The 25,008-nt window shown below is 51.4% G+C and overlaps 1 protein-coding gene across 1 annotated transcript in view; it reads left to right on the forward strand.

Moving 5' to 3' along the window:
* The window catches only part of TGFBRAP1 (transforming growth factor beta receptor associated protein 1), a 44,125-nt gene that overhangs the window by 15,837 nt on the left and 3,280 nt on the right, over positions 1 to 25,008 (forward strand). The window contains exons 3-11 of the mRNA XM_022599071.3: positions 6,727 to 6,921; positions 9,120 to 9,274; positions 13,471 to 13,553; positions 14,864 to 15,205; positions 16,899 to 16,956; positions 19,696 to 19,839; positions 21,399 to 21,542; positions 22,103 to 22,262; positions 23,475 to 23,908. Coding sequence (XP_022454779.1) covers positions 6,727 to 6,921; positions 9,120 to 9,274; positions 13,471 to 13,553; positions 14,864 to 15,205; positions 16,899 to 16,956; positions 19,696 to 19,839; positions 21,399 to 21,542; positions 22,103 to 22,262; positions 23,475 to 23,908 — 1,715 coding nt within the window. The remainder of the gene's footprint in view (positions 1 to 6,726; positions 6,922 to 9,119; positions 9,275 to 13,470; positions 13,554 to 14,863; positions 15,206 to 16,898; positions 16,957 to 19,695; positions 19,840 to 21,398; positions 21,543 to 22,102; positions 22,263 to 23,474; positions 23,909 to 25,008) is intronic.

Consider the following 25,008-nt stretch of genomic DNA (forward strand, 5'->3'; position numbering starts at 1 on the left):
GTCCGGGGTCCCTCTGTACGTTTCCTGCCCTAGATCTGGTTTCCGCCATTTCTCCAAGGACCCCTGATGTTTAGAGACCACAGTCTGGGTGCTGGAGGTGCTTGGGGTCCATTGTTTCTAGGTCTCTTGGGTGGACAGAGCTGGGAAGTATGCATTATTTAAAGATAAAACCCATCATGAGAGCATATCGATGGAACAAGTTTGGGGCTACCGGGCCCTGACCCCGTCTGTCTGCATGCCTGTGTCTCCTCCCGCCCACCCCCAAATCCTAGTAAGTTCCCACCGTGACGTGGTTGTTCCTTTGATCTGCCCCACAGGACACAGAGCAGAAGGACAGGACCGACACCACCGCGCCCACCATGTAATCACCAGAAAACGTTTGATTGTAGTTCTTTTGTCCTCAGGGTACGGGCCGTGTAACCCACTAGGAACGGGCAGTCACGTTTCTGCGTTTAATGTCACTGGGAATAGTTCCCATCCATGTGGCTGTGCCGACAACGGGATATACAGTTAGACAGATGTGCTTCGTTTCACTTTCCATTTCTAGAAATTGCTTTCTCTCATTGTTTTCTTCTGTAAATATGTACAAGTTTCCACGTCAGATCCACACAGCAAGGTACATTCCCCTACTCTCTCCTTCCCCCAGAAGTAACCTTTATTAGTGTTTGTCCTTTCATTTTCAAATAAAAATTATAAATGAATATGTAGATATGTGTATCTCCCTCCTTCAGAGTTGCAGGCTGTCTCTCCCGTGTGGAGGGACCACCGTGCCTCAGTCAGGCCCCGGTGGTGGGCATTTGGGTTTTTTCCAGTCCATGGTATTAGTAGGAGCTTATCTGTTTGGATTTTTCCAGTGTATCTGTGGGAAATCTTTCTAAAGATGGGGTTGCTGAATCCACATGTTAAACGCATGTGAATCTGGAGGGGGACAGTGCCACCCACTCCGCTCACCCCCAACAAAGGTGGTAGGTACCGTTTTTTCTTCCCCTGGTGCCTGTTTCCCCTGAGCTTTGCCAGCAGCGTCCATATATTGTCAGACTTTCGTGTTTTTGCCCGTCTGGCCCATGAGGAATGGTATCTCAGTGGTGTTAATCACATTTCTCCTTTTATAATCAAGATGGAACATTTTTCAAGAATTTAAGAGCCATTTGCCTTTCTTCTGATAATTATCCCTTCTCGCTAGCTGTTTAGTTTAGCATTTGTTATATATTTGAGATACCAGCTTATCTGAGACATGTTTCAAATATCTCCAGTTTCTACCCTGAAAAAGCGTTTCTTACACGTTTCTATATAATCAAATGTATTAACCTTTGTACTTTATTGCTTCTTTTCTGAGTCATAATTATTAGGGATGTTTCCCCCTCTCCCAGGTTGTAGACAGATTTTCTGCTGGTACTTTTATGGTTTCATTTCTTATAGTGAAGAGTGAATTCGATTTCCTCTTCGTCTGTATGGTTGTCTGTTCTCCCCACACCTGATTCAGGAGTCTGTCTTTCCTCGCTGGTGGCGGTGGCTGCCTCTCAGGTACAGTCAGTCTCCTCATGCCGTTGGGCCTCGCCTGATGGGTTTCCTGTTTTCTTCCATCAGTCCGATTGCTTATTGATGAGCCGGAGCCTGCTTTGGCTGTAAAGGCTTTGTTGTGAAAACATTTGACTCCAGTATCCTTGTGTTGGTTTTAGTGTCCAGATTGAAGGGAAATGGTAGTCAATCATGTTCAGGCCTCATTTTTCCTCAATAATCTGTCTCAACTACCTGGGCATCATGGTAAATGAACCAACCTTCTTAATTGTTGTTCTGCTTGTAACAGGTGTGATTATAAGCAAATTGGAGATCCCTTGTAAGCTCTGTAATACCTCACTACATGCAGGCTCTGTGTACCACACAGTAATCACCACCATCATTAAAGGGCTTCAGAAATTAAGTTCAAGCAAATTACTGTAATGAATGCATATGTACCAGCAGACATACGAACGCTTATGTTTTCATTTTGCCCACTGCCTTCCCCCCTGAAGATCCCATGTGCCCACTCCCCTGTCATGAGAAATTGCTCTTAACTTTTTGCCTTAGTTTTTTTTTTTTAATAAATGTATTTATTTTATTTTTGGCTGCGTTGGGTCTTTGTGCAGGCTTTCTCTAGCTGTGGTGAGCGGGGATTACTCTTCGTTGCAGTCCACAGGTTTCTCATTGCGGTGGCTTCTCTTGTTGCAGAGCATGGGCTCTAGGTGCGTGGGCTTCAGTAGTTGTGGCACTTGGGCTCAGTAGTTGTAGCTTGCAGGCTCTGGAGTGCAGGCTCAGTAGTTGTGGCACACGGGCATAGTTGCTCCGCAGCATGTGGGATCTCGCTGGACCAGGGCTCGAACCCGTGTCCCCTGCATTGGCAGGCAGATTCTTAACCACTGCACCACCAGGGAAGTCCCTTGCCTTAGTTTTTTTGTGTTTGTTTTGTTTTGTGTTTTTGGCGGGGCCGCGCAGCCTGTAGGATCTCAGTTCCCCGACCAGGGATTGAACCTGGGCCCCGGCAGTGAAAGCCCAGAATCCTAACCACGAGGCCACCAGGGAACTCCGTGCTTTAGTTTAAATTGTACTATTTTAGCAGCGCTTTGTTGAAAATTTCATAATACAATTGATTATTGTGACTTTAAACTCTATCCTTGGGTAATGCTTCTTGAACAATGCAGATAATTCAGCTATTCCGTACCCCTCATGGCCCCCCTTCCCCCTCCCAGCTCAGATAAGGGGGTCCACTGATATTTAGAGGGTGGAAACCGTCTAAATGGAAAAACAACCCAGTGGAAAACAATGGTTTTTGAAGGTGTACCATTTACAAACGTGGTACATTTGCAGGTTGACAGCACTTGTGTGCCTTTGACAATATAGAAACAATAGCGCGTGTCACCTGCTTTCAAGCATAGAATCGGTGTGTGGGTGTCAACAACGGTGCCCCTGTTCCTGAGTGGACCGGTGGCACCTTAACTCCACCTGACCTGGACCGCTGGTTGCCAGTTACTGATCTGCTCTTTTATTCCAGTGAAATCCTCTGCTTTTCTTTTTGTGTAGAAGCCTCTGTTCTTGATCTTTGGTTTCTGCCCTTTTCATTGCAAGAACATTCATGTCTGATCCTCTGTGCTGCACAGTCCCTGGTCAGGCGATGCCCGGCCTTAGCGGGTAAGTGCGGCGACCCTGATTTAATTCCAGGGCGAGGCTGGACAGCGTTTTGGTGTCCGTGCTCCCATGAGAGCTGTGCTATCCAGAACATGGTTATTTGACCTGAAATTCACAGGCTCCTTGGGGTTGCTGTATGCTTGTCCCGTCACCAGGTTACATTTGCCAGACGTCTGGGTGCAGATGGTGTGCTTTTCTCTCCCTTTGGGCTCTTTCGCTGTCTGGTTCTAAATGCTCGGAAAATTCTAGAGGGTGCGAACCTCATTTCCTCCTGCCAAGCTCAAGCTTTGCACCTCGAGTTTCTCTCCCTCCACATGTTTCACGCTCTTTGAATACTTCGGCAATGCAGTCGTGGGGTAACTCAGACCTTAGTTCCATCCTCTCTGTGACTGTACAGTGTCAGACGTGCCAAAGTCCATGCCTTCATTCTTGTGCCCTCTCCACCCCTGGCCCAGAACCCACCGCCCTGTTGGCCCCTCTTACCTGCTGGCGCTGAGCTTTCCGGGGTTTTCCACACTTCCACCAAACTCCTTGACTCCTGGTCTGCTCTGGAAAGAAGTAAGGAGGAGCCCTCGCCAGCCTCAGAGGAACCTCCTCTCCCCATGGCCTGGCCTCCCGTGGCTCTCCTGCCGCAGGAAGGGTGCCCTCACCCCTGAGGATGCACTGGAGCTCCAGGCGCCCCTCCCAGAGGTCCATGCCCTGCCAGCCCTGCATCCTGACCCCGGCTTGGTCTCAGACTCGCCCGATTGTGTCGGTCCTTATTCTGATGACGCACAGTGGCCTTGACTCTCGCTCCCTCTAAGTCAGGTGCCCAGTTCCATGATTCGCCCTGGAAGTTACCCCTCCTCGGTCAGAGCCCCCGGCTGGCCTGACTCAGGGCTCCATCCTGGTGGCTGGCGGCCGCCTGGCCTTCCCCGAGTTTGGGTCTGTCCCTCCTTCCAGGCTCCTGCCAGGCCAGCCTTCCTAAGGCCCCTGTAACCCTGTAACAAGTTCAGCCTGACTTACCTGGTCAGCGTTTCCTGCTCTGCCCCGAACTTGAACTTGACTTTCTGACCCTCAGCATCCCAGGCAGGGTTTGCTCTCTTCCGGGGTCACATACCCACTTCCCTGCAACCCGGGGACCCTCGTGCTTCTTGCCGCGGGGGCCCCACTGGCCTCCTGTCGTCCTCCTGTGTCTGCTTTTTATCGGGGAGGTAGTTACCAGCGCATCTCCCTGAACCCCTTCACCGCCGGGAGCTCCTGGGCGCGGCTCAGGTCGGCTGTCGCTTTAAGCTGACGCTCAGCACGTGGACTTACAGCTCTTCTTGTCTGTTCTCGTCTAATGCGTGAGCTCTCTCTTCTGTTCGTGGTGGGTTCACCCGAAGCCACATACTCTTTCGGTGCGTTATTCTCGATTTTACACTATTCTTAAAAACACCCCAGTGACCACTGTGCTTGTCAATTGGCCATCGATTTAAAAGTAGAATCACCAGATTAACATGTCAGTGTCCATTCAGTTTTGATAAAGAATTATTCTCCAGAAGTGTTCCTCATACCAAACCAACACTTGGTGCTGTTAGTCTGAAACCTCTGGCCAATCTGATGGGTGTAAGTTGGTTTTTTACTTTTTTTTTTTTTTCTGTTCCCCTGGTTACTAAGGAATATGGGAGTCTCTTCAGGAGTTTGTTAGCTGTTTGCATTTTGTTTTCTGTGAATTACTGATGCATATCCTTTGTTTTTCTCTTGAGTTAGTCTTTTTCGGAATGATTTTAAGAGACTTTTAAGGGTGGAAGGGAAATACTGAAGGGGAAGGAATGTGTTTCCTTAGTAGGAGATGCACTCTCTCTCTCTCTCTCACACACACACACACACACACACACACGCACACACACTCTCTCTCTCTCTAAGGATCACTGCTCTGTCATCTTGACGGGGTTTTGGTTGGTGCTACTTACGTGACGAGAGCCAATATTTTAAGTGTGAAGCAGAACCAAACAAGTGTTGTACGTACAAGTGGCCCCTGCAGGAGGTGCCCCAGATTGTGTCAGGCAAGAGCACAGCGTGGACACGCATGTGTGATCCCACCTGATACCCATTTTCTCTTTTTATAAATTTATTTATTTTACTTTTTTTGGCTGCGTTGGGTTTTCGTTGCTGCACATGGGCTTTCTCTAGTTGCGGTGAGCGGGGGCTACTCTTCATTGTGGTGGGCAGGCTTCTCATTGCGGTGGCTTCTCTTGTTGCAGAGCACGGGCTCTAGGCGTGTGGGATTCAGTAGTTGTGGCTCACAGGCTCAGTAGTTGTGGCACGTGGGCTCAGTAGTTGTGGCACGTGGGCTCAGTAGTTGTGGCTCACGGGCTCTAGAGCACAGCCTCAGTACTTGTGGCGCACGGACTTAGTTGCTCCGTGGCATGTGGGATCTTCCTGGACCAGGGCTCGAGCCCATGCCCCCTGCATTGGCAGGTGGATTCTTAACCACTGCGCCACCAGGGAAGCCCCTGATACCCATTTTCAAGAACAGCCTACTTTGGAGGAAAAGAGCTAGGTTTGTACTTGATTAAGCACAATACATTTCACTCTTTCTGACCATGGAAAATTTAGGAGGGTCAGTGATTTCATAGGCTTAGGAAGTTTGCTCCTATCATATATTTGAGATACTTTCCATTGTTTTAAAGTACTGTCTGTATTTCTCTGTCTCTCTCCCTCTCCCCGCTTCTCTGTTGTGTAATAGAAACCGTTTTTCTACTGTAGGAATATCTAATCATTTGCAGGCAATGGCATGCTGTTTTTTGTTTTTATTGAAGTATAGTTGATTTACATACCATGTTTTTAAAGGTGTTTTATGTCAAGCACTTTGAAAACTGACTTAAAATGGATTGACTTCACTGGGTGAATGTGATTTTCATAAACCCCAGTATCTGTGGACTCTATCCAGCTCATCTGGAAATGTAGTTTAGTGCTTTATGTACAAAATAGATGAACCGTGGTTGACTATGGAAGTTATCATTGACGAACACTTAACAGCTCTCTGTTTTCAGTTGCAAGATTGGTTGTATCCCTGCATCAGAGAGAACATGTATCCAGAATTAGACTTGAACTCTGAACAGAGACAGTTCTGGATAGGAAGCCTTGTAGAGTGGCCGGCACACAGTAGGTGCTCAATAAGTATCTGAATGAATGCGTTCAGTGTTGAGTGAATGTATAGGGAAGAGCTGGCACTTAGAGATGCAAACCCATTGGAGGACCGGATGTGGAAGCAAGCTTGTGAAGCTTCTTAAATTGTGTGAAAGTCACTTTTCCCCACATGTGAGGACATGGGCTGTATACACCTTCATGTGGGTACATGTACACGTTTTTAACGTCACGTTTAATTGGAAGGAAATACTGATGTAGACATCCTGGGGAAAGCGGCTCTCTTCACAAGAATAGTCATGGAGGGTCCTTTGCACACGCCGCTGTTATATTATCTTTCCCATCTCGAAATGTAACGAAGGGGCAGGTATTCTGCGTTGAGACACATCTACAGAAAACAAACAAGCAAAGCCCAGCTCCTTGAAGCCCTCCTGACCCTTCCTGTTTTCCCAGGCATGTTTGCCACGGTGGCCGGGATATCTCAGCGCGCGCCCGTGCACTGGTCAGAGAACGTGGTTGGAGCAGCCGTCTGCTTCCCATACGTCATTGCCCTCGACAGCGAGTTCATCACCGTTCACAGCATGCTGGACCAGCAGCAAAAGCAGACCCTGCCCTTTAAGGAAGGTCACATCCTCCAGGATTTTGAAGGTACTAGTTTCCACGGAATCTTAACCTTTAGCTGTCAATCTGTTATGCTTGTATTTCTTCACTAAATGCTATAAAGCGTCCATTGGGAACTTGGCCTCTTGCTGAGCATGGAAGATCCACAGGCCATGGTAATACAGTCTCTGCGCTTCAGGGGCACCGAGGTTAAAGGGAGATAGTGAAACAAATAGCCACAGCAGTTTGAGAGCTTGATAGCAACAAAATAAGGCCAATTGGGAGAGCAGAGGAGGAAGTATTTCCTAGAAGTACCAGGGAGGGCTTCCTGTAGGAGGTGGTATTTGAGCCAAACCTTTAAGGATGAGTAGGAATCTGCCAAGTGGATGTGGTGTGAAAGAACCTTCATGCAGAGAGAAAGGCAGGCGCATATCTGCTGAAGAAGGAACTCTGGGCTCTGGGCCACGCAAGTGATTCAAAGGGACTGTGGTGCCTGTTGTATGAGGAGGGCTGGCCTGGGTGAGGCCGCAGCGGACCAGGGCAGCCAGGGAGGGAGGGATTTATTTTACTTTTCCTAAATTTTATTATGAACATCTTCCAACGTGCTGAAAAGTTGAAAGAAAAACAAACTGAATCCCTGCCCCCCATTCACCTAGATTTTTTCGTACTGGTTCACATTCTGCTGAGCAGTTTGGAAGTAAGTGGAGGAGACCATGGCGCTTAATCCGGAATCCTTCAGCAGGCGTTTTCCCGCGTGACCACAAAGCCCTTTTCACACCCCAGAAATGTGCTCTCAGCCCCTGCCTGTGGTCAGAGTTCCCCGGCTTCCTAAGAATGCCCTTGATGATATCCTCTTCAAACCGGGAGCTAATCTAGATCTGTGCATTGCCCTTGCCGTGTCGGGACTGGGGCTCCCCAGACATTGCCCTTCTTATGTTAGGTGCTGGGGACGCAGACCTGCTGAGTCTCGAGGTCCCACGTGAAGCGTGTCAGGGCTTGACTGGGGCCCTGACACGCGTGCCGGGAGAGCTTATTCATGACAGCGTTCCGTGCTGTGCACACTGAGGGGTGGAGGTGGGCACAGGGGATCGGTTGTGGGCACGCAGAGGCTGGCAACGTAACCCACCCCCGGCGGGAACACGGGGAGGCTTCCCAGAAGGAGGGACACCAGTGCAGGGCAGGGGCAGAACCTCATCTGAGTGCGAGGACGGTGATGCAGACAGAGAGCCGGGCAGGGAGGCCAGGAAGGGGAGATGCAGGCGGGGAGAGACCAGGCGGTGGGACTGGGATGCACACAATGATTCCCAAGGAGGGAGGAGCAGACAGAGAAGAAAAGGCTCTGCTGACCCTGAACGACCTTCAGACAGACAGACAAGGTCGTTCCAGCGCTTCCTGGGAACAGGTGATAGTTTAGCTTAAAACGTGTCTCCAGAGGGAGCAGAAGTCGCTCTCGAAGCTTGGCAGGTGGAGCTGCCTTGTGTGGCAGGTCCGACTCCCCAGTAGACCGTGCCAGGCATCATGGTGCCAGGGGGCGGTGGGGAAGGGAGAAGGTAACGCCGAGATCGGGTGATTCTGGATGACGGGCGAGTGTGAAATGTTATCTTATGGTTCAGAATGTTGCGTTATAATCTTAGTTTCCTGTAAACTGACTACCCTGGAGAGAAAAGAATTTTTCAAAAGTTTTATATGAGGGATAGCATAATTCTTCTGCTTATTTTCCAGGACTGAGCACTATAGCCTCATTATGGACCTACTCAACTGGTTTTAAATTTAGCAGCACTTCAGAATAAATAAAAGGCCAAACGTTTTAATATCCCATACTTCGGAAATGTACTGTTAAGAGTTTGCCCTTGGGCTTCCCTGGTGGCGCAGTGGTTGAGAGTCCGCCTGCCGATGCAGGGGACACGGGTTCGTGCCCCGGTCCGGGAAGATCCCACATGCCGCGGAGCAGCTGGGCCCGTGAGCCATGGCCGCTGAGCCTGCGCGTCCGGAGCCTGTGCTCCGCAACGGGAGAGGCCGCAACAGTGAGAGGCCCGCGTACCGCAAAAAAAAAAAAGAGTTCGCCCTTTTCTGATGGTGGGAAGAGGAAAGAGAAGCATTCATTTCTGGTTGCCGTGGGAGCTTGGGGTTGGGGCGCTGTGATGACCTTGGTCACACAGCCGCTCGTGCTGTCTTTGGGCGAGGGGGTGTGTTTTCTTCCCAGCACTGTGTTCTTACCCTTTCCAACCGTGTTCCTTTCTTCCCAGGAAGACTGATCGTCGCCACAAGTAAAGGAGTTTACGTCTTGGTCCCGTTACCTCTGGAAAAACAAATACAGGATCTTCTAGCAAGCCGGAGAGTGGAGGAGGCTCTGGTTCTAGCGAAAGGCGCCCGGAGGAACATTCCAAAGGAAAAATTTCAGGTTTGTAATCAGCGGATCCCCAGGCCGCCGGCTTAGAAAACGTTAGGATCTAAGTGCCCGGGCCCTGCAGACCGCTTCCTGTCCGTCATTCAAGTTTCTCTGCGTCTCCACGTTGTACAGATAAGGAAGCAGGTTGCAGAGCAGCCGGACCAACAGCTGTATGAAGTCACGCTGCCGGCAGAGGCCTAGTCGGTATTTGAGCCTCTGACATAATTCCCACGCTTAATTCACCAAGTTGTATTTCTAATCAGCGTCCTTCCTCCAGAGGAGCCTCAGGGCACAGTTTTTACAGACGAAAAGAGGGAACCTCAGGTTAATTTGTCTCCCAGTTCAGAATTTATATTTGTTGGGATGGGGCTGAATTTGTAGAGTTTAGGTTTATGTTATCTACAGAAAAAGCTTTGTGAACATTAGATAAACCATCGAATGTTGCCGGAATCCATCTAATTCATTTCCTTAGGAGAAAACTTTTAATGCATTTTAGAAACGCTAACTTTAATATCGTTGGTATGATTAATACAATTGATGAAGCAAACACGAATTATTCTCATGTCTGATGAAATCAGGTTTCCTAAAAATTGCTCCCTGATCAGTCGCGCGGTGAGTTCGGGTTACTCTATGTATTTGAGAATAATAAAGCGTAATATTGGTGTGTGCACGCTTCATGTGAACATCTAAGTCCATCATTAAAAGTTCTAATGAATTCATAGCGATCCCCTTCTTGTTTCTGTTGGCCAGATTTTCAGGACGATGTGGTTTGTGGAATGAAGCTGTGCTTTCTGGCCTCAGTGGCTTTACGCTGCAGAGGGTAGAGTCTGAAGGTGGAAGAGGTCAGGATGTGTCATTTATGGTCACAGGATAAATATTGATAAACTTTGCATCTTAATTCCTCATTTAAAAAAAAAATTTATTAAAGTCTAGTTGATTTACAGTGTTGTGTTCATCTCTACCGTACAGCAGTGACTCAGTTATACATATATATTCTTTTTCATATTCTTTTCCATTATGGTTTATCCCAGGCTGTTGACTGTAGTTCCCTGTGCTCTACAGTAGGACCTTGTTGTTTCTCCGTCCTACAGAGAACAGTTTGCATCTGCTAAGCCCACACTCTCAGTCCTTCCCTCGCCCATCGTATTCCTCATTTTTGAGTGAGATGATCTATGAGCATTCAGCAGGGGGCAGCAAAAGCACAAAGAAGAAACCCGTCAGTTCAGGGCGTGTTTCTGCGCTGGGAGCGCCTGTTTCTGCCGCGTTTTCCTTGCGCATCCGCGTGGGGAGGCGGGTGCTGAGGCAGCCTTGGCCACTGCTCTGCCGCTCTCAGCTCCTCTCGGTCCCGAGGGTGGGCCCCGGGAGCTCGTGGGTGTCTGGACGGGCACGTGTCGGGGGCCCCCTCCTTGCACACACCCATGGGCACACCTCAAGTGGGTCCCATTTTCTTAGGGAGGCTGCCCGTGTTCTTGGAGTTCTGCTTTTTCCTCCTGTTTTCCTGAGAGCAGCTGCGCAGCGGGTAGTGGATGGTGTTAGCGCTCGTCTGGCTCTGCCGTCTGACATCCCAGTTGGGGTTTGTCCACCTAGCACGCTCCCCGCCTTCCCCCGGTGGTATGTGCCCCAGACGTGCACCCCCAGTGACCTTGAACTTGGCTCTCGTTCTCATGCCCACGTGGCTGCTGGGGACCCTTCTCCCGTTGTGCCTGAATTGTTTTCAAGCCCCTTTCCTGCGTGTCTGCAGTCCGTCCTCCACGGCCCCGCGGAAGGTGCTTTCTGACGCGTCTATCAAACCCTCAGCTGGAAATCCTTCCGCGGGTGCCTCCCTGCCCACAGTCAAGTCTGCGCCAGGGGGCCTTCACGGCCAGGCCCTGCCCGCCTCCCCGGCCTCCTTCCCCCCGTGACCCCGGCCTGAGCTGCCCCCACGCCTGAGCCCTGCGCGCCTGAGCCCTGCACTGTGCAGGCACTCCGGGAGCCATCCTAAAACACTTCTAATCCTGAAAACAAGTCAAGAATAGCCAGTGCCACCGTCCAAAGACCTACTGCAGGGATGGCTGGCCTCTGGGCATCCCTGGGTAAGGCCGGGCCAGCCGCGCTGCCCCGTCAGCGCCCCGTGCTTTCACCCACCTCCCCGCCCTCCCTGTTTTCTTTACTTGTTATTTGTGCTACTTTCTATCGGTGGAGTGAACTTCTAAACTCCACCGAGTACAGGTTTCGATACCTCGCTCAGATATGCCCTGTTCTCTGAGTCCGCCACACCCCTGAATGCTTGCTCTGCGCTCCCACAATTACACGTGTTAACCTGTGACCAGGGACGGGTTTTTTTTGTGTTTTTTTTTTTTGCCGTACGCGGGCCTCTCACTGTTGTGGCCTCTCCCGTTGCAGAGCACAGGCTCCGGACGCGCAGGTTCAGCGGCCATGGCTCACGGGCCCAGCCGCTCCACGGCACGTGAGATCTCCCCGGACCGAGGCACGAACCCGTGTCCCCTGCATCGGCAGGCGGACTCTCAACCACCGCGCCACCAGGGAAGCCCCGCAAAAGTAGTTTTTATTTCCCTTTAGGAAGGGGAAGAGTGGGTGACATTTGAATCCTGCAGCCGCGAGGAAAAAATTGTCATTCAGCGGATTTCTCACCAGCGAGCCTGAGTGTGAATGAGAATTCTTCTGCCGCAGCTGACGGGGCCTTTTTATCCTTCTTGCTAAGTGGCTGGCCTTTGTTGCTTCTCCTTTCAGAGACGGAACTGGCATTCCCTCACAACAGAACCTGGCCTCGCTCCTGTCTACTTATTGCTGGCGGCATACAGAGGCCAGTTTTCCCGTCAGACGTAGCTGGTGTCGGGGAAGAGAGTCATGAAAAAGCAGCTGCGTCTCCTGCCGTCTCTGCAGGAATTGCTCTGAAGGGACGGGAGGAGATGCTGCTGTGCTTTGGAGAACAAGCCCCTCTGAGAGCTGATCAGAAGCAGCAGCCTTTAGGTGTCTCCATCCCCCTCGTTTCTTCAGGGGTAACAGTGTTAGCCGCCTGCTGTGTACCTGGGTGAGCCAGAGAGAGGGAGGAACTGGGCTCTAGAAGCAGAAAGGTCCGGGTTTCAACCTTGGCTCAACCACTTACACATTAGTCACTCTGGGCTAAAAACTTAGCATCTCTGAACAGGATGTTCCTATCTGTAAAACGGGCTCAGCGAGTGACAAAGTGGAGTTTCATAAAAACTGATCAGGTCAATAGGTGATTACTTAAACGGCAGGTACTCTGCCGGGGTGTGGGGATGCTAAGATGAATTATGTACATGCCTTCAAGGAATCTGTGGCGTATCAAACAGCGGGACGGATTAGAAAGGGGAGGAATTGAAGTCCTAGGGTCTTAAGCATAGTTAGAGTCTTTAGTTGTGAGGTGGTGAGGGCCCGGGCTGAGGTGATGGAGCCAGTGAGGACAGAGCAGAGACGGGTCCACAAGGCCTTTCAGACAAAGGCGGACAAAGCTTGAAGCTGACCGGCTGGACAGTGACAGGGAGGGGGTGGAATTACAGACACCACAGAGTAGCTTCCTTAAGTGCGTTGCTATTTCTGGAAGTTACCAGAACAAAGGGCTCTGTGGTCCAGGAAATTTGGGTAGGACTGTATTAGACACAGATCGACGGCACTTTTATTGCAGGAATCCTCGGGCTGCGGTGTGGATGTGGCTGTGTATCACCGTTGGGGGGAGGGGACAGAACACACAGTGTCTCCCAAGCTTCGGCAGGAAAACCTGCGTATTTATCTGTTTGTCGTTAAATGGGAGGGGCCTTGTGCTCTGGAAGGATGCTCAGAAGTGCTGGTGTGAAGAGTCAGTTCCACAAGAATGAAGGATGGGCAGCTTCCGGGCTCCCAGGGACGCCGGCGATGTTCACATCCGTCTGAGCACCAGAGGTGGAAGCAATCAAGAAAGCCAGGGAGTGCGGGAGGAGGAATACGGATCGGGATGGATGGGAAATCCACGAAGAAGAAAGAACGATGCTTAGAGAACAATTTGGTCTCAGGAATGAGGGGTTGATTGACATGTATACGTGTTTATGTTGAAAATCATTTCGTATAAGCCTCGTTTTTACCTTACCTTGTAACTTCAGGTTTCCATGTAATAGTTAAGAGTTAGCCTGGATCATGACCAGAAACTTAGCTTCGCCTCCTGTCATGGTTCCAGGGCAGGTCAGAGTGATGAAACCTGTCTTTCCCTGCAGGTCATGTACCGGCGGATCCTGCAGCAGGCGGGCTTCATACAGTTTGCGCAGCTTCAGTTCCTGGAGGCTAAAGAACTCTTCAGGTAATCTGAGGTGTCGATAGCAAGCCTTCTAAGTGTCCCTCCGCGGTCAGACCTCCACTGTGGCTGTGATGGGAAAGGCCGCCATGGGTGCTGTGCTCCGGGGAGAAGTAGCGAGGCCGTTGTGTGTACACCCCTCGTGCCCCCTGTCCCCCTTAGCCCGAGGGTCACTGTCCTGTGTCTTGAAGGTAGGGCAGATAAGGCGCATACATTTGGCTGTGTTGGGTCTTAGTTGCTGCGAGCGGGCTTTCTCTAGTTGCGGCGAGCGGGCTTCTTATTGAGGTGGCTTCTCTTGTCACGGAGCACGGGCTCTAGGCGTGTGGGCTTCAGTAGTCGTGGCACATGGGCTCAGTAGTTGTGGCTTGCAGGTTCTAGAGCGCAGGCTCAGTAGTTGTAGCGCACGGGCTTAGTTGCTCCACAGCATGTGGGATCTTCCCGGACCAGGGCTCGAACCCGTGTCCCCTGCGTTGGCAGGCAGATTCTTAACCGCTGCGCCACCAGGGAAGCCCGAGGAGGCAATTCTAAAGAGCGTGTTTGATACCCTGTGAAGGATTCCTAGGAAAACGTGATGGTTCACTTTCCCTTTCCTCCAGAGATTTTACCAAAAGCTCTGAGTTTAGAGAAAGAGCAGGTGCTTCTGGGAAGACTTGAAAAACTGTTCTTCTGAGGACATTGTAAACGGCATGCTCCTGGCCCACCGTCTTAGGAAGCTGAGGTCCCTTCCGCATGACATGGATCCTGCACGTGTGGGCTGCCCCCTTCACCAGCACCCATCCCACCCCTCTCCCTCCCCAGCCCAGGCCTGTCTCAGCCCCTCCCCCTCCAGCAGCCTTTCCTCTGGGCTGGGGGTCAGGTGCGCCCCGGGAAGCAGTGGCTCTTCACGCTCACTCAGAAGATGAACTTAAACCCGCTGTGATCGCCCTTCAATGTCCCACGAAGGCATCGCCTGTAGAAGAAGTTTTCCAAATGTAGAACAGATTCCGCACGACTCAGAGCCGTAAGGGAGGAGATGTACACGGGGCCTCCTCCGAATCTGCCTTTGATCAGAGCCGCTGTGCCTCCTGCTGTTTCCCCCCACCTGGGTTTGCGGGGACCCATGTCCCACCGCAGCACTGGAGGTGCCACGTCTGCGGCCGCCGAGCCCTCTGCTCTGTCGTGGGGTCTGGGGGTGGGCGGTGCCCGGCTCGCGGTGCTTTGCAGCCCGTGCAGCTGCGGACGGCGTGCAGACAGTGCACCCGTCCAGTGTCGTCTTGTGTGCCTACGTGCACTCTCTCTCTCTTTTTGCTTCATTTAGTTTGACACTGTAATTGCAGAAGCGGCCAACTCGACGTGCGGGAGCTGATCTCCCTGTACCCCTTCCTGCTGCCCACGTCCTCCTCGTTCACCCGGTCCCACCCTCCTCTGCACGAGTTTGCAGACCTCAACCAGCTGACCCAGGGCGACCAGGAGAAGGTGGCCAAGTGCAAGCGCTTCCTCATGAGCTACCTGAACGAAGTCCGCAGCACGGAGGTGGCCAACGGCTACAAGGAGGACATCGACACGGCCCTGCTCAAGCTGTACACGGAGGCTGACCACGACAGCCTGCTGGACCTCCTGGTCACCGAGAACTTCTGTCTGCTCACCGACAGCGCCGCCTGGCTGGAGAAGCACAAAAAGTGAGTGTTTCTGGCCCCCCGGACGCTCCCCCCGAACCCGGGGCTCCCTGCCTGGCCCTTCCTCGTCCCCACCCATGGGAAGCTGTCATGCAGCTGAGGCACCAGCGTGACTTCTGAGTCCCAGGCATTCATCAGGGGACCACCCGGCACCCTCGGGATCTATCAGCCTCATCACGGTCTGCAGATCCACCGCAGGGGTCTTAGAGGGCACAACTCTCGCGCCAGCTCCTTCCTGACAGATCGTACAGTCATAGGCCTTGTTAGTCAATGGTGTGCTTGTTCAGTTTCCATGTGGGTGGGACTCAGCTGTGCGAGATGCCACACGCATGTCGGTAAAATGATAGTGCACTGCAGCCACTGATGGCCAGACTGAGCGGACAGATGGGCATCTGGATAAACAGATAGAAAGGGAGGCTTCCGGATCTTGTGGATAAAAGGTTACGGGGTCAAACTCCTTCATTACAGACGTGAGCTGGTCGGCACCCACCCACTTGCCGACCGGCCACCGGGTACGATGGGGGCCCGTCTGCAGTGATGACGTGGTTAAATCGGGCAGCTTCTTCATCCTGGGGGCAGGCGGTGGTCTAACCCTTCTAGGCCTGGGGGGGTTGAGCGCTCCCTGTAAGATTCTTTGCCTGTGACTTTTGGAATGCATTTGACATGGTGGAGGTGCTGGTGAAATTCCACGGAGACCCAGGCTCACGATCCAGACCCTGTTCAGATGCAGGATGTCATGGGCTGGTGACTGGCCTCCACGTGGGAAGTGGCTTGTTCAGCCGTTTCCCTCAGTTTCCCAGAGGCACCGTGGAATGGAGTGATTTATTTAGGAACCAGAAAATGCACTGACAGCTTATGGCGGTGACTTGGGATGGCAGGGAGGGTCTGGCGGAGTCAGTGTAACTTTCTAAAAGCTTTCGGGAGAAGAGGAGGGTTCTAGGGAATAGTTCAATATCTTGAGAGGTTGCTCTTTGAGGGAAGAAATCCGATGGCCCCCTGGGGCAGCTTGATCCGGTCACCTGCTGGGGAAGAGGGCCAGGAGAGGACGCACCTGTGAGCGTGGGAGGGTGGCAACAGCTCACAGCCCGGGCGATGCCCGTGTTGTCACCGACCCTGTCTGCTTATAAATGAGGAGGCAAGGGCCAAGGAAGGTAACCTACTTGCTCAAGGTTATACAGTCCCTAAGTAACGAAGCCTGGATTGAAAGTCAGGGCCTGGAACTCTGGGTCCCCCCAGCCTGACTCTCCCTGACCTTCTCTTCTCTGCGGTGCCTGCATACTGTTGGCGTTTATTGCCGTTCAAAATCCTTACCCCAGAATGGCTCAGACAGCATCCCTTCTTAATACCTCGTGATAAGTTAGTAATGGTTAACTGAAGAGATGGCAAATCATACTAGTATTTGAAGCAAGTTGTAAAGCAATTCCAAATGTGATTTTCCATAGTATCATTATAGTTTTATTTTTTAGCTCATCTTAGATGTGAATACAGTCCTTTCTGGAAATTGATAGGGAATACATTTTCCGACTATAAGTAAATAAACAGAAAGGAGAATCTTTCTGGTGCTTGAAATTTGTTGTTGAAGTCAGTTGAATAGCACATGTGGGGCTGGGGCCCCAGGGCCGAGGGCGTTGCTGTGGGGGTACTGCCTGCAGTGGGTGGTCAGGAGAGGGTGCACTTACCCTGAATTTTCTTCCAGGTACTTTGCACTGGGGCTGCTCTATCATTACAACCACCAAGACGCTGCTGCCGTTCAGGTGAGTTCAAAGGCATCTCAGCACTGTTTAAAAATCACCACCATTTAACTTAGCAACTAAGTTACTAAGCAACTAAGCCCGTGTGCCACAACTACTGAGCCTGTTTGAAAAAAAATTACAAATTGATAGAGACCGGTTTTGCCTGATCTACAACCTTTTTTACAAAACAAAAATAGTACTGTTTTAGAAAGTGAATACTTGAGAAATGTTGGCCAAGGATTTTCTTTTTTTCTCTTTTCTTTTCTTTATTTATTTATGGCTGCATTGGGTCTTCATTGCTGTGCGCAGGCTTACTCTAATTGTGGTGCGCGGGCTTCTCATTGTGGTGGCTTCTCTTGTTGTGGAGCACGGGCTGTAGGCACACGAGCTTCAGTAGTTGTGGCTCGCGGGCTCAGTAGTTGTGGCTTGCGGGCTCTAGAGCTCAGGCTTAGTAGTTGGGGCACACAGGCTCAGTAGTTATGGCGCACGGGCTTAGTTGCTCCGCGGCATGTGGGATCTTCCCAGACCAGGGCTCGAACTGGTGTCCCCTGCATTGGCAGGCGGATTCTTAACCACTGTGCCACCAGGGAAGCCCCAAGAATTTTCTTTTCTTCATCTTTCCATCTCTTTTTTTTGTGTGTGTGCAGTACGCGGGCCTCTCACTGTTGTGGCCTCTTCCATTGCTGAGCACAGGCTCCAGACGCGCAGGCTCAGCGGCTATGGCTCACGGGCCCAGCCGCTCCGCGGCATGTGGGATCTTCCCGGACTGGGGCACGAACCCCTGTCCCCTGCATCGGCAGGCGGACTCTCAATCACTGTGCCACCAGGGAAGCCTCATCTTTCCATCTCTTTAAAGAACATTTTCAAGACTGAGTTGTTTAAAATGTAAGAAAAATAGGATTTCTTACTGAGCCACAAGGCCTGTGACTCCACTGCCTTATCAAAAATTAAGGCTGTGAGTAACAGGTTGTAATTTCCACTGTTAATGGCAATAAGTCTTGCCAGAGAGCTGGGTTGTCATGTCATCTGTGACAAAACTAAAGCTGATCAAGGCCACTCACTTGCCTGGGTGGCACCGCTGGTCAGCAGGAGAGCTGGGTACTGAGCCAGTGCTCAGGGCCCTGGCAGGGGCTCTTGCGCCCAAATTTCTCATCTTGTCTCTTGTCTTGCATCTTTTGTGAGCGGCCAAGAGCATCAGCAGTGCTCACCAAACTCACCAAGCGTATCCGGTTGCTTTGAGAAATTACCATGGTAACACGATTGTGGAATAGGTAAAAAAAAAAAAAAAAAAAAAGGTTCTCATCAACATACACCCCATGGCTAAGAGCAGATTTGGGTGTCAAAGCTAAAATTTTTATTTTTTTAAAACACCATGTTCTGAGAATTTGTTATAAGTATGTTAATGACATTAGCAAAGCTACATAGACAGGAGTTTACAAAATTGAAATAATATGGAATAAATCACCATATATGGCAGAATTTTTTTAATGACACATTTCAATGGCTGTGTGAATAGTTTGTTTGATTTGGGGAATTCAGCGCTGAAGAAACTAGTAACATAAAAAACACTGGTGCGCTGCTACCAGAATTACGGCTGCCTGTGACAAAACGAAAGCTGTTTACACTGCCTGCCTGTTTCCTGGGCCGCTTGCTGGTGTGGTGTGGTTCAGGAGTCAGTGTGGACAGGTGGGTGAGGACCACGGCACAGACGATGATGCAGGGGGGCTCTCAGGCAGCCCCCATCTCTGCCACACCTCGTGATGCCACTTCATTCTGAGGCTCTGAAAGTAAGATTCAGTTTACAGGGACTTCCCTGGTGGAGCAGTGGTTAAGAATCCGCCTGCCAATGCAGGGGACACAGGTTCAAGCCCTGGTCCAGGAAGATCCCACATGCCGCAGAGCAGCTAAGCCCGTGCGCCACAACTACTGAGCCTGCGCTCTAGAGCCCACGAGCATCAACTACTGAGCCCGCACACCTAGAGCCCGTGCTCCACAACAAGAGAAGCCACCGCAGTGAGAAGCCTGCGTACCACAACGAAGAGTAGCCCCTGCTCGCCACAACTAGAGGAAGCCTGCGTGCAGCAACAAAGACCCAACGCAGCCAAAAATAGATAAAAAATAAATAAAATAAATAAAAATTAAAAAAATAAAAACAATAGTACATATGCACAGTGGAGCATTAAAAAAAAAAAGATTCAGTTTACACGGCAGGGAAGTGTCTGGATGAAATAGCAAAGGACTTTATTATTAAAATCTACCCTGAGCCCCCATGTAAAAGACAGTAGGAACACCAGGGCACAGGGTCACCAGAGGTTTTGAAAGCACATCAGACTCTCACAGTCCCAAAAGGTCTTCAAAATCAGAAATTCCTGTGACGGAGAAGGCTGAAACAGCCCGGCTGATGGATGTAGGTGAATGTCTTCTGTGTCCAAACATTGTCAGTGATGATTTTATTTCAGGAAGAGACCTTTTTTAATGCATCCAAGTCTCCTCATATACTATATTTACTACTTGTATTACTGTGATCTCATTAAAAAGGAAAGAAAAAGAACCTGGTGCTTTATGTTCCTGATTTCCTGGACCGTGTCCCCTCTTTTTTTTTTTTTCATGTGTGTGAAAAAATTAAAATGGATTTAAACCTCCAAAGTTTCTCCCGCCACTTTGAAATATTGAAAGGCCAGACAAACAAACACGTGCCCTTTCTGAGCTAATTCTAAGAGGTATGTAACCTTCCCTACCTTCTTTTTTATTCCTCTCCAGCTGTGGGTGAGCATCGTCAACGGGGATATTCACGACTCCACGCGCTCAGACCTGTACGAGTACATCGTGGATTTCCTCACCTACAGCCTCGACCCGGACCTTGTGTGGCAGTATGCTGACTGGGTCTTGCAGAAAAATCCAGAGGTTTGTGCTTCGTAAACGCATTCGTTCAGGGGTGGCAGGGGGACTGGTGAAAATGGACAGAAAAGTTGATTCTAGGTGGGAAAACAAGCTACACTTTAACCCTTCTCTCCGCTTTTTTTCTCCCCCCCTTTTAATACATGGCTTGAGCCGTCTGAATCCCAGCTCTCGAGGAATTTCTGCATTTCGGTGCTTCTGCACACCTGTGTCGGGGGCAGGCTACTGTGTAGGAAAGCAGAAGGCACCGCAGGTCAGGTCTTAGCATCTTCTTAAACACCCGTGTGTTGACCCCCATCCCTAACGGCATCTGGTCCCTTGTTCTCTGCGGGCTGGAAAAAGACCAGACTGTTGCCCTGTAGGGCGTGGAGCCGGGCCTGGGGCACACCAGGCAGACCGTCGCCCTTGCTTCTATGTCCTCAACCCCCTTTGGGGGGGTGAGTTGGGGACATAGAAGGGCCCTTTTTTGTTGTTTGTTTTCATCAGTCATTTTGTTAATCCTTAAGGGAAATGTAAATCAAAACCATTTCACACCCAGTAGGATGGCTAAAATTTAAAAGACAACAATAGTACACGTTGGCAAAGATGCAGAGGAATTGGAACTCGCATTCATTGTTGGTGGGAAAGTAAAACAGTACAGTCATTTTGAAAGACAGTCTGGCGGTTCTACAAATGGTTAAACAGAGTTATCATATGTGCCAGCGATTTCACTCCTAGGTGTGCATCCAAGAGAAATGAAAACCTTTATTCGCATAAAAACTTGTACACGAATATTTATGGCAGTATTATTCACGACAGCCAAAAGAAAGAAAAAGCCGTGTCCATCACTTGATGAATAGATAAATAAAATGTATATGCACAAAATGCAGTATTACTTGGCAATAATAAATGAAAGGGGTTCTTTTTAGTATTTTTTTTTATAAATTTATTTATTTTTATTTATTTATGTTTGGCTGTGTTGGGTCTTTGTTGTTGTTGAGTGGGCTTGGGCCCCACGTGGGTAAGGCACACGGTGGGTATGGGCGTTTGGAGAATCGAGTTCACTGAATCTTCAGCCACTTGTTCTTCTTTCACTTATGATCCAGCAAAGGATGATCTAAACGTGACAGAGTTGTTGCTTCACGGATTGTCAAAACCTACCACCAATAAATGTTTGGTTCCTTAGTTTCCGACCCTTTTAGAAGGAATTCCAGCTGGAGCTCTGCGGCATTTCCTGTCTCTGTCAGTGCTTCATCTGCACTGTTTTTCCGAATCGTCATGTTTTTTTGTTTTTTTTTTTAATGTATACCATTTTCAAAGTCTTTATTGAATTTGTTACAATATTGCTTCTGTTTTATGTTTTGGTTTTTTGGCCGCGAGGCATATGGGATCTTAGTTCCCCGACCCGGGATCGAACCTGCAACCCCAGCATTGGAAGGCGAAGTCTTAACCACTGGACGACCAGGGAAGTCCTGCAGATCATCATGTTTTTGACAGTGGTTTTACCCAAAGCGTACAGTGCTCAGAATGAAGATAAGATGGGGTCTTTGCAAGGCATGATAAATAAATTGCTATTCTTCTTTCAGGTCGGAGTTCAAGTTTTCACCAAGAGACCTGTGGACGACCAGCAGAGTAGATTTAACCCAGATGATATAATCAATTGCCTTAAGAAATACCCGCAAGCCCTGGTCAAGTACCTGGAACACCTGGTCGTGGACAGGAGGCTGCAGGTGAGGCCCCAGAGCGCAGGCTGAGCTGCGTGGTTGCGGTGGCATCACCGGGACCTGAACCTGGCCCATGGGTCTAACGTAATGTCTCGTGTTCCCGGCACTCAGTCTGTACGCGTGGGAGGTCAGGGAGGGAGCCGGATGTTCGTGAAAGAGACTGGCGGCCTAAGTAGCTTTTCTTCTCACCTTCCATCTCTTGTCTCCTCCGCTTATATTTTCTTCTCTTTTCCTTCCTTGTTATTCTTTTTTTTTTTTTAGAGTTTTTTTTTCCTTGTTGTTATTCTTAAAGGAAATGAGGAAAGCTGTCCCTTTTTTGGAGAATACCTAAACCCCGTGGCCCTTACTTCTCAAAATGAGATATTTTCCCATAGATTTTAGATTCAGCTCCTCTGTGTCGTGGTTTCTGAAAGCTTTTGCCCCAGTACGCGTGTTCTGTGGTTGTCCCGTAGCCCCCTCTCACCTTGCACGTCCAGTCTCAGGCACCTGCTGGCTGGTTGGTTAGGGGGCGTTCTCTGTGCTCCCCTAGCAACTGCTGTCTGTCTGCTTGTCCTCCTGTCCTGTAGAAGGAGGGGTACCACACGCACTTAGCCGTCCTCTACCTGGACGAGGTGCTGCAGCAGAGGCCCAGCGCCAGTGGCAAGGATGCAGAAGTGACCGAGACGCAGGCGAAGCTACGACGTCTGCTCCAGCAATCCGATTTGTACCAAGTCCACTTTCTGCTGGGTGAGTGCATCTCTCTGCATAAACGTCACCGGCGGGGGTGGGGGGTGGGGGCAGGGACGGAGACCTTGGCACCTCTTCGTCTCTGTTCGGGGGCAGGGGGTGGATTGTGAGCCTCTGTGGCACAAAGTCAGCCTCCTGGAGGGCAGGCGAGCCCCTTCGTCCGTCCTCCACCCTCTGGAAACGGATAGGGCCCCTTAGCTGATGACATGAAGGCTACCCTGGGCATTGGGAGGTCTACATGTCTGCTGAGACAAGCTGCTTTGAACTTGCTTATTCGGCTTTGAAGCCCTCAGGTCAGTTCCTTCTGAGGCTCCAGCTCTGATCACGGCTTTGAGGGTGGCACTGCCCCCAGCACCCCACTCGGCTGCCCCAGGCTTGGAGGAAGGCGGGGGTCCTGGAGGGGGTCTGGTTTTCATTTCCTCCAGGGCAGAAACCACAGTGTCCATGTTGTGTACGACCCTCAGAGCAGCACCTGGCAGACTGAACTTGTCTCTTGCGGTATCGGGCACCATGGAATTTCCGGGTTGTCCTTACTGGGTTGATACATTTCTCTTTAGCAGCTTTTACCACCGCTCTCTGACCATTAACTACGCCCATTCTCATTGTTGGCGGTAGTTGTGTCCTGTAGAGTCTCCACAACTGCGCTCTCGGACACTGAGCCGCCATACCTGGAGGAGTGCAGGGTCAGGCTCCTGAGAACCTCTGGGCACATCGTTTTCACCAACCGATCAATATGTAACCTTCTTTATGTGTGTTTCTGCTTAAAGACACCTTATTTAACGTATGTTGTTGATTCGATGACACTGAGCTCGTGGCCAGCAGCACATGACTCAGGCCTGAATGATGCTCGTGTGACACATGTACTTTGTCCTAAGGCACATGGCAGCCCTCCTGGGAGGCTACGTGGACACTCCTAAACTCTGGGTGTCAAGGCAGCCTGGGTGGCAGAGCTCAGGGGCATCCAGGCAGCCCGGGTGGCAGAGTTCAAGGGCGTCCAGGCAGCCCGGGTGGCAGAGCTCAGGGGCGTCCAGGCAGCCCGGGTGGCAGAGCTCAGGGGCGTCCAGGCAGCCCGGGTGGCAGAGCTCAGGGGCGTCCAGGCAGCCAGCCTTGCTCTGCCCGTTCTTAAGCGCGTGGCCCATGCAGTTGTGGCATTGGATTGGCACCGCCTGGCGCGGGCCCTGCCGTTTCTAACCAGCAGGTCCCACCCCACAGACAGGATCCGGGGCGCCGGGCTCCCCATGGAGAGCGCCATCCTGCTCGGGAAGCTGGAGCAGCATGAGGAGGCCCTGCGCATCCTGGTCCACGAGCTGGCCGACTTCCCGGCAGCCGAGGGCTACTGCCTGTGGCGCTCTGAGGGCCGGGCCCCGCCGTACCGCCGGCGGCTCTTCCAGCTGCTGCTGGCCATCTACCTGAGCCCCGGCCCCTCTGCGCCCGAGCTGGCCGTGGCCGCCGTGGACCTCCTGAACCGCCGTGCCACCGAGTTCGACGCGGCCCAGGTCCTGCAGCTGTTGCCGGGCACGTGGTCGGTGCAGCTGCTCTGCCCGTTCCTGATGGGGGCCGTGCGGGACAGCGTCCACGCCCGGAGGACCACGCAGGTGGCTATGGGCCTGGCCAAGTCAGAAAACTTGATCTACAAGTACGACAAGGTGAGAGCCCGGCCGTCTCGGGCGAGACGTGTGATTTGAGGTCGGTTTTACCCGTGGAAAAACAGTCCTTGTCCGTTTCTTCTCTGTAACTTCAACACACGTGATTTCTTCACACAAACACAGGTGTGTGAGCCCAGGCGGGAGCCGGGCCAGCAGGTGTACGGTGGGGGCAGCTTCCCGCCCCTTTTAGACACTGACGGTCCGCAGAGCCGCGCTCCGGGCCCTGGTCCACGCTGCACGCCACGGTGTCACTGCATCCGCACAGCGCTTCCGGGCACAATTGCGTCCCCGTCACAGAAGGGGCAGGGGCACCAGGAGGTGACACAGGACACAGGATCCCAGCTGTGGACTGCAGGCCGATTCAGAGCTGCACGTTCCGGGTCCCCATCTCTGTCCCCAGGGCTTGCTGTGACTAATAATAACAAATCCCATAGGCCGGGGGCTCAGACGACACGCATCCTGTTCTTACCGTCTGGGGGCCGGGAGCCCGAGATCCAGGCGCTGACAGATTCGGGGCCCATTGAGGCCCCCTTCTCACTGAGCTCATGGGGCCGGGAGCCAGCGCTGGTCTCTTCCCCCTCCATAAGGGCCCTGAGGCTGTCCTGGGGGCCCACCTCCAAACACCATCCCACTGGGGGTCAGGGCCTCGACGTTTGGTGAGAGATACAGGCATTCAGTCCATAACCTCCCCAAGCTTATCCAGAGGAGGCTTCTCTCTGGTGAGGCCCAGACACCCCGCAGTCAGGAACCTGTCCTTCCAGAGCAGGAATCCGCCGTGTTCCTCCCGCTGGGAAGCCTTCATTGATCCCCCAGTGGAGAAGCCGAGGCCGGCAAGATTCAGCCTCCCTCCTCTGGCCTGTCCCTGCCCGTCCCAGGGTGCTCAGAACCTCCCAATGGACTTGCCGTTTCGTACGTACGGCCTTAGAATCCACCGTTTCCTCTGCCTGAGACGGCTCACCTCTTCCTTTCGCGCCTGGTGAACGCCTACTCGAAACCCCGCCTAAGTCTTTCATTTGTGAAACCTTCCCATCCCTTGAAGCAGATGGGTGCCCCGTGTGCCAACTCACGTGCTGCATCCATAGCCGTCCCCTTCCCTGTTA

This window comes from Delphinapterus leucas, chromosome 13 (genome assembly GCF_059928025.1).
Source record: "Delphinapterus leucas isolate spDelLeu-1000000601 "Yukka" chromosome 13, BTC_Dleu_Yukka2, whole genome shotgun sequence".
In the NCBI taxonomy this organism is placed as follows: domain Eukaryota; kingdom Metazoa; phylum Chordata; class Mammalia; order Artiodactyla; family Monodontidae; genus Delphinapterus; species Delphinapterus leucas.